Genomic DNA, 9,726 nt, shown 5'->3' with positions numbered 1-9,726 from the left:
GCTCTCCTACATGTAAAGGGGTGGTCCCCCGTATGTGTCACAGCACGGGGCAGCCTGGGACATGACACCCGTCGTAGGGGACGGCTCGTGCCATGGGACACAGGACTCCCCAAGACTTAAACAATTGAGAATATGCCCAGTTCGTAGGAAGGACAACCCGGGGAAGATCTGCCTGACTACACCCGCTGTCGATGTCGATGCTACAGGAGGGAAGGTTGGCAGGATAGCCACCAGCACTATGAGACACACCAACCACAAGCAGAGGGCGGGCATGCACGCACGTGAGGCGGCCCGTACCTATCATTTGGTAGATGTTGAGTGTGTAGACAATACCTTTGAACTTGGAGAGCGATTCCTCGTAACCTCCGAAGGTTTTGAAGTCGGCGCCATGGCTCTGTCCATCTCGGTTCCCGTTGGAAACATTTTCTTCACCCGGGTCGAAGCCCAAGCGTTCGCGGTAGTAATGGTGGGTCGACATGGCGACGTCGATGCTGTGGACGGATTCGTTCGCGAAGGGAATGAGAAGAGGAAAGGAGAGGGGACACTAGGCCCCGTAGCACACAGAAGGGCTAATGTAAAAGACGGCAACCACCGCACGCTTTGCAAGAATAACCACTCAGGGAGAACGTTTCCCCCGTCTACCTCCTCGCTACACAACCACTGACGGACTGAGTGGGAGAGTTCAGGCTCGGCGGTAGGAGACGGTGATGGGAGGGAGAGGGGGGGGGCGGCGGCGCTAGGTGGCGGAAGAGGTAGTGGTGAGGGAACCCGTAGGATCTCCCTCCGCCCCCACAGGTCCCTGTATGCCCGGCTTGTGCCCACTACACACCTCCTCCTTCTCCACCGTCCTGCTGCCCCGGCGGTAACCCCCCACACGCTTATCCTGCTCCCGCGAACGGGTGCAGACGCCAACACACAATCTTCGCGTTCACAACGAAGGCAGGCCGGCCGGCGCGCACAGTCCCGTCCCAACACTGGCCACCTCAGCACTGGTGAGCGGACGGTGGCTCAGCCCCGCGGGCGGCAAACACCTCGGGCTGTGAGGCCCCCCAATGTTGGAGGGGGGCCGAGGAAGAGTGTTGGCTGAAGACAGGTGGGGGGAACACCCCAGCGGTGGGGTGCAAATCAGTAGTAGACACCTTTAGTTCACGTTTTTGCAGCTTTCAAAAGCGTGAGTTCCAATAATTGCGGTTCAAAGGCCTGTGTGCACATGTGGTGCGAACGTGTAAATGTACACATGTATGTACATATGTATAGTTACACTTGCGATCTTATACGATCTCTCTCTCTCTCTCTCTCACACACACACACACACACACACACACACACACACACACACATACAATGTAAGCCCGTACGTATCACGTTTCTTTAGTGGAAGACCAGTAATCACAGTTACAGCCGGGGAACGTCGGAACCATTTCCAACACCGCATCGACGGTCCGTCACGAATGACCATCATTATATGTGCTGTCACATGCAGTGTCCGAAATGGAGAAGACTCGTTCACACACACACACACACACACACACACACACACACACAAATAATAATACATAAATAAATAATAATAATAATAATATAATAAATAGCAATAAATGATAATAATAATAATGCAATGAGTAATAAAATATATAAGAAATAAAAATGTAATAAATAATAAAACGAATGGAAAACAATAAACACAGCAAAAGAGATATATGACTAAATTAATAAATAATAAAAATGAATAATAATAAATAATAAATATATCATATATATATATATATATATATATATATATATATATATATATATATATATATATATATATATATATATATATATATATATATATGAGTCAGATACATCTCTTCACGATACACTTCCGGCCCAAAGCGGAATCGATCTTGCCTAAGTTATAATTACATTTGAACACTGACGCCCCAACCAAGTAATGAGAACACACACATGCACGTGTGATTCACCATGGTCTTGGATCACGTGTTGGACTCGTGATCGACAGCTATTTCCCTCCCGGAAGAGAGCTCAGAGCTCGTATATGAACGATCTATGGGTAATGATGTGACCTTACACTCACGAGTTGGAGTAACGACTCACAGCATAGCGATACTGAATTTATTTCAGCCCTGGGCGGGATTCGAATCCGGACAGCTGTAGCAGCAGTTGTGAACGCTACCATTGCGTCGTCGTGTGTGTGTGTGTGTGTGTGTGTGTGTGTGTGTGAGTGAGAGAGAGAGAGAGAGAGAGAAAGAGAGAGAGGACTGGAGGGAGTTTGGGTATTCTATAGTAAAGTTACTTTTGAGGTCTACAACCTATAATATATATATATATATATGTACATATATATATATATACATATATATATACATATATATATACATATATATATATATATATATTTTTTTTTTTTTTTTTTTTTTGAGGGGGGAAGGCTTTAGTGGAGTTTTTTTTTTTTTTCTTAAGTGCCTTCACACATTCTATTCTGGCTAAGACTAAATGGTTTCAACTAGCTGAACAGAAGATCTCGGAAGATTTTGTTCAGATTAAGAACTTCACACCGAAGTGGCCCTTTTGGGGGGGGGAGGGGGAAGGGTTACCGCCACCATCACCTCGTCTTACCCACAATAAATAAATAATTAAAATAAAAATTCTACCACCACCACAAACACATCTCCGTCATTACCTCAGCGCATGCAGCCAGCTCACACTCGACCTTCAGCGTTCGCTGGTTCGTCAAATCCTGGACATTTCCTCCAGTAACCTTTAGATCCGCCGTCCCATGAGATATTCATTCGCGGCTGATCTCTTCCTCCAGTCGCTAGGTTATCACACTGGGATATTTTTCCTCCAACCTCCGACTGTTGAAGCAAATTTACAGATCGCAGGTTTCGGGACGGGATCTGGTAAGCTGGAGGTGTCTATTTTTTCTCCTGCATATCAAATGACGTTCTATGTAATTTGTTGAGAAAAAGCTGCTTGCTGTCGTGATTTGACGGCGGGAAACGTTCTGGAGGTGGGCGGTCGGTACCGCCGATTAATCGGAGGTTGAAGGAAAAATAGCCCAGTGTGATAGCCCCTTAACTGAACAGCAGTGACCTCTCGAGCAAAACACTATATGAAAAATTATGAAAATTATTTTTTTCTTTTCTTTTTCCCTCTTCTTTTCCTTTTCTTCTCTTTCTTTTCTTTTCTTCTACTTTTCTTTTTTCTTCTTCTCTCTTATTTTCTTCTTCTTTGTTCTTGTTTTCTTTTTCTTCTTTCCTTCTTTTCTTTTTCTCTTCTTTTGTTCTTTTTTTCTTTCTCCTTCTTTGTTCTTGTTTTCTTTTCTCTTCTTCTTCTTCTTTTCTTCTTCTTCGTGTTCCCTCTTCTTCCCCGTCCCCTCCCCCTCCATATCTCGCCTCTTCCCCTCCCCTCCCACTCTCGTTCTTCGACACAGACACCCTCGTTCTCTCCTCTACGCGAAAACACAACCGACTTCGTGAAGACTCCTGTTTACCCCCAAGCACAGAGGTCGAACTCCCTTAACACGCCGGGCACGACACCAAACGATGAGACAAAGGCGACAATAGTTCCACGACAAGTGGACGCTTTCCAGGAATGGAATCGGCACTGACGTCGCAAAAAAATATATTTATATAAAAAAAAGGGGGGGGGGAGTTCCCTTAGCTCTCACCTCTCCATGTAAGGTCAGCGCTCCGGCCTGCTTCGGAAGCCTCTGAAGATAACCTTTGACACGCCAGACACCAAAGATACTCAAGAGTCCTTTCACTTCCCACCCCCTTCCTCCTCCTCCTCCTCCTCCTCCTCCTCCTCCCGCCAGGTCCTCCTCCACACACACCCTCCATTCAAGTAACACTTAATCCTCCAAGCCATAAAGCCTCCTTGTTACCTCCACCCAAAGTTCCCGCTCCAGCAATATCAACCACCTTTGCCCTTAGTACTAGGACACAAAGAACAGCTGACAGTCGTCTGCAGCCGTTGGGAATCGAACCTGGGTATTTGGAATGACGAGGAAGAAGCTATGTCGAACATGCCACGACGGAACAAAAAATCAATTGTGTTTTTAAGGTGGCGGCACACTAGGCTAGCATGCTATTTACTTTTGCTATTTAGTTTGAGTTGAAACGACTTCGGTGACAATATTCTAGACCGTAAGAACATCTCAACAATGTGTCTAACATTCGTATTCTAGGATTAACTTCTCTTAGTTCGTCATTCAGCTTCTCGCTATTTGACATTTGGAAATTTGAAAAACAGAAGATCATAACCGAAGTCGTTGTTACTCAAACGAAGTAGCAAAAGCAAGTAGCATGCTAGCGAGAAGTTTGTGTGTTCTTTTAAAGAGACTTGTTTATTTGCTTTTTATATTGTTCCTGTCCTTATCTCGAAGATCGTTTGTATAATTTATTTACCCTCTCTCTCTCTCTCTCTCTCTCTCTCTCTCTCTCTCTCTCTCTCACAAAAAAAAAAAAAAAAAAAAAAAAAGGTGAGGTTGTCAACTTATGTTTCTTCTGGCTGCCGTCAGAAGATTTTATTCACTCGAAGAAAGCTCCCCCCCCCCCTCGACCACCCACCCTGAGCAATGGAAGGTTTAAGTGGTAGACAAAGACACTAAAATTGACTTCCTGTGTCGGTATTAGAAAACGGCACGACGTTGCTCCACACACAAAGATGCTGCAAGAAATAGAAAATGAAGAGAACGAAAAGACAGATAAAAGATAAATAAAATAAAATAAAATAAAATTACAGATATAAAATAAAATAAAAATAAATAAATGCATGGAGACGTGTAACAATACATATATATGAACATATAGAATCAAATATTTGAAAAATTAAGTGAATAAATCAGATAATCCTTTCTTAAACTTGGTCCCCTAATTTCCTTAAACTTCTACAGTCACCTACACCCTCTCCCACACCCCGCCTCCCAAATCCCATTCCTCATCCCACTCCTACATCCCACTGTTCCTTACTTCCACTTACCCCACCTTCCCACATCCCACAATATACATCCTCTCTTCTCCTCCATTCCCACACCCCTTCTCCCCCTCCCACATTCCCATTCCCCCAACACCCTTCCTCCTACATAACTCCCCCATAGTCCTCCAACCTCAACTTGATGACGTCACACTATAATTTGTGAATGACGTCACACTCCACTTATGCATGACGTCACACGCCATTTGTTAATGTCACACCATTTGTGAATGGCGTCATACTCAAATTGTGCATGACGTCACTCAATTGTGAATGACGTCACAATTCACATATGCATGACGTCATAATCAATACGTGCATGACGTCATAAATTACGTGTGCATGGCGTCACAAGCCACACATGTATGACGTCACACTCCACTTGTGAATGACGTCACACTCCACTTGTGCATTAAGTTGTGCTTCCGACAAAGGAAGCAGCAAATGAAAGATGATCACATTACAAGTACAACCTCCACACGGGTGGCTGTCAAGGGCTTATCACACTGGGCTAATTTTCCTCCGACATCCTACCTCCAACTTCCATTTGAAGAACAAGAATATGACTTCGCTTACAGCAAGCTAGTCTTCTCAGAGAACATTTCAACACTATGTCTAATATTCGTATGGGTTTACAACCTCTTAGTTCATCATTCAGCTTTGCTATATATGGCGGAAAGATAAATTTGATATTTGGAAATTTGAAAATTCAAATATTGTAACCGAAGTCGTTTTTACTCAAACGAACTTTTAACGGTCGGCGGTGCTGGTGAAACCCGTGGAAGCCCAGTGTGATAATCCCTTTGGTAGCTTAGTGTGATAACCCACTTTAATCTTCTGCTAAAATGAAAGAGGAGGGTGAGGGAGGAGGTAAAGAGAATATTAGAAAACAAGAAGACAAAGAAGAGTAAAAGAAAGCAAAGAAGAACAAAATATGGGGAAGGACAAAAAACGCGAAGAACAAGAAGAAAAAATCAGAAGAACAATAACAATTAGATAAACTGGAAAACAGAAAACGAAGAACAAGAAGACAAAGAAAAGAGGAGGAAGCGAGAGAAGAGGAAAAAATAGAAGAATCAAAGACTCAAAGAGAAGAAAAAGACGAAGAAAAATAAAATAAAAATAAAAACAATGACGACTTAAACATGATTCAATCTAATTACAAATTTGCACTAGTCCACGACAAAAGCTTCTTTACGTGACCTGAGAATTTTTTTTACGCAAATCTTTTGACGATTTTTGAACTTAAATTCGCAAAAGTATCGCTCATATTCCCCTTTTTGTAGTCTTGTGAACATAAAAAGTCTAGTTTAAAAATGTGCGTACTTTCTGAATAGATTAAGATTCTTTGACTTAAATTTCGTAAACATGTTTCAACTCCCAGGATATTGCGTGTGTGTGTGTGTGTGTGTGTGTGTGTGTGTGTGTGTGTGTGTGTGTGTGTGTGTGAGAGAGAGGGAGTGGGAGGGAGGGAGGGGGAGGCAGGGGGAGGCAGGGGGAGGGAGGGAGGGAGGGAGGGAAGGGGGGAGAGAGAGAGAGAGAGAGAGAGAGAGAGAGAGAGAGAGAGAGAGAGAGAGAGAGAGAGAGAGAGAGAGAGAGAGAGAGAGAGAGAGAGAGAGAGGCAATATCTAACATATGACCTGATATCAACCGTTCATGTGACAGACACAGCGGCAATTGTTGGCAAAGGTCGGCTTGATGGTGACAAGAAATGGTAAATATCTTGTGGCAAATAAGGTTTAATATATTGGTGAGAATAATTTACCTAAGATCTGACCTAAGATGAAAACATTCGACGAAATACAAAACGACGACAAATTGGGTAGTTGTGAGACTAAATATGCAAGACTAATCCAATAAAGGTGAATTTACGATCCACTTCATTCATTATTATTACCTTTATGACGTGAATCTCGATAAGTCTTAGTTTACAGCAAATGAACGTAGTCCTATTTAAGGTTTGTCTTATCGACATAAGCAGAAAAAATAAATTCTCTACTACAACAGTAACATATACAACATATACATATATAACATATACAACAGCCTACTCTCCTACTACCTTATAACATCCCATACCATCCTAATCCAACACAAACAACTTACAAAAAATATTATATATATATATATATATATATATATATATATATATATATATATATATATATATACACACATACATACGTACATACATACCGGAGATAACCGTTACTGAATTGAAAAAAAAATGCAACACGACATGACGTCATCGCGCGCGGCAAGACTATGACGTCACCGTGTTGAGGCAGTGACGTCGCGGCTACGTCACCGTTTCGTCACGTCGGTGGGAGGGACGGAGAGAGTGGGTGCAGTAGGATGGGCTATATTGGTCAAAGACATCTTCCTACTATGGGCAGATACACAGACACATCTGTCGCGAAATATCAATAAAAGAACATTACTTCTAATTTCTTTAACGTTACAATTGATGCCATTTCCACCCCTCCAGATGAATATTATTGCAAATATATTTTGTATTTTCACTTGTTTAACTGATGGATAGGAAATCAACTCAAACATAACTGTAAGCGGATTAAGACACGTTCACTCTCAGGATCATTGTGTTGTGAACTGTCAACTGACTTAAGATGCGTTAGTTAATTTACTTTTATTCAATCATAATATTTTTCTAGTTGATCTGACACACACACACACACACACACACACACACACACACACGACTCGTGGCGCCGTTGGGAGAGTTCCCGGCTGCCACTACGGCGGTCCGGGTTCGAATCCCGTCCAGGGTTGAAATAAATTCAGTATCGCTGCGCTAAGAGTCGTTACTCCAACTCTCGTGGGCGGGGAGTTGTGTGTGTGTGTGTGTGCGTGTGTAAGGTCACAGCATTATCCATAGATCGTTCATATATACGAGCTCTGAGCTCTCATCCGGTAGGGAAATAGCTGTCGATCACAAGTCCAACACGTGATCCAAGACCATGGTGATTCACACACAAGTCTCTGTACTAGTCCTACATATAATCGGAGACAAAAGCTCGACAAACTTTCTTTATTAAAAGAAAAAATATATACACAAAGTTCTAAGAACTTCGGGCATTCGTAATACTATACCACAACCATCCAAACATGTATTTTCCTAGTCCCATTACTACGAATTTATCAGAAGAATATTAATAGAAAACTGCTGTATATAGACATATTAATAACTCGACAATTGAATAAAAATATTAAAATGATTATACTTGAACAGCATCTGCCAAATATGCAAGCAGGACAGATTTGCAATCAAGAATTCATCAGTTCAGTACAACCATCGTTTTTATCTAATCAAAGCAATTCAATATTAAAATCACACACACACACACACACACACACACACACCGCCAATGACACAAGAGGGGACCTACTAGCCATCTACAGAATTATGAAAGGAAAAGAACGCCTTGATAGAGAGGACTTATTAAAATGGGACAGAAGAAAAACAAGAGGACATGCAATGAAACTAAAAAAGGAAAGTTACATAAGAGACCTGAAAAAGAACAGTTTCTTGATAGAGAGGACTTATTAAAATGGGGCAGAAGACAAACAAGAGGACATGCAATAAAACTAAAAAAGGACAGTTACAGAAAAGACCTGAAAATGAACAGCTTCCCACACAGAGTGATACATGGAGCAAATTGGACGAAAAAAAATAGTGTGTGCAAACCCAATACAAGAATTTAAGAACAAACTTGACCTTGCGATATACAAAAACGGTCACCACGAGCATAGCTCCCCTTCCCGTAAAATAAAACTAGGTAAATACACTGAAAAAGATTACCTTTCCTAAATTGCGTGAGGCAACATCCTTATTACACCACATTATTCCTCTGTGTGTGTGTGTGTGTGTGTGTGTGTGTGTGTGTGTGTGTGTGTGTGTATGTGTGTGTGTGTAGTGTATGCTAGTTACAATTATTTCTATTAGCATTTTGTATACATGTAGGAAACGAAAAATGATGCGTCATTGTATGTGTGTGTGTGCGTGCGTACGTGTAATAGATGTTTCCAGAACCTTACTAATTGCCATTTCTGCTTACTTAATCATCATTTTATTTGTAATGTGAAAGTTGAATGAATGGGATACAGATCATTAATATTATCAAAATTTGAATTATTGTATAACTGAAATACGAATGAATGTAAATTTGTGTGTGCAAGGAATAATTGTGAAAAATTAAAATAGAAACTGTTTTGGGCACATGTGTGTGTGTGTGTGTGTGTGTGTGTGTGTGTGTGTGTGTGTGTGTGTGTGTGTGTGTGTGTGTGTGTGTGCGGGCGCGCGCTTCATATTCGATCCTAACACGACCTCTAATGAAACCTAACACCGTTCACACTCTCTTGAAGCTCAAATTCTATCACCCTTATCACAAAGCTGGTGCTTAAAAAGGCCCCATTTCGATCCCTGGGCACGGACATCCGACCTGAAGCATTTCCTGAAGTCTACTGATTTCAGGACATAAAAGGAATGCTAAAGATCATACCCTGGCCTCTATTTGGTAAGTCTGCCCTGCATAGGTGTAAGGAGGAAGCGAGCGCGCGCGCGCACACAGAGTTATTTATAGTGGGCCAAACATGAGCTCTCACCCGAAGGGGTAATCTGTCGATCACAGGCCAAACACGTAATCCATAACAATGGTGAATAGCACACACACGCGCACATACGCATGGAGAGAGAGAGATATAGAAAGAGGAAGAGAGAGAGAG

General features: G+C 42.1%; 1 protein-coding gene across 5 annotated transcripts in view; it reads right to left on the bottom strand.

Annotated features, from left to right (window-relative positions):
- The window catches only part of shot (dystonin-like protein short stop), an 805,796-nt gene that overhangs the window by 429,771 nt on the left and 366,299 nt on the right, over positions 1-9,726 (bottom strand). For 2 of the 5 annotated variants that reach the window (XM_076177257.1, XM_076177259.1), the window contains exon 1: positions 334-984. The exons of 2 other annotated variants lie outside the window; for them this stretch is intronic. In XM_076177257.1, the coding sequence (XP_076033372.1) occupies positions 334-478 (145 nt within the window). In that variant the 5' untranslated portion in view covers positions 479-984. Of the gene's footprint in view, positions 1-297; positions 985-9,726 lie in introns of those variants that run through there. One more of the 5 variants, XM_076177256.1, reaches the window with a different exon arrangement.

Source organism: Oratosquilla oratoria, chromosome 40 (assembly GCF_046742065.1).
Source record: "Oratosquilla oratoria isolate Oo_2021 chromosome 40, ASM4674206v1, whole genome shotgun sequence".
NCBI classification, from domain to species: domain Eukaryota; kingdom Metazoa; phylum Arthropoda; class Malacostraca; order Stomatopoda; family Squillidae; genus Oratosquilla; species Oratosquilla oratoria.
This window is presented reverse-complemented; position numbering and strand designations above follow the sequence as displayed.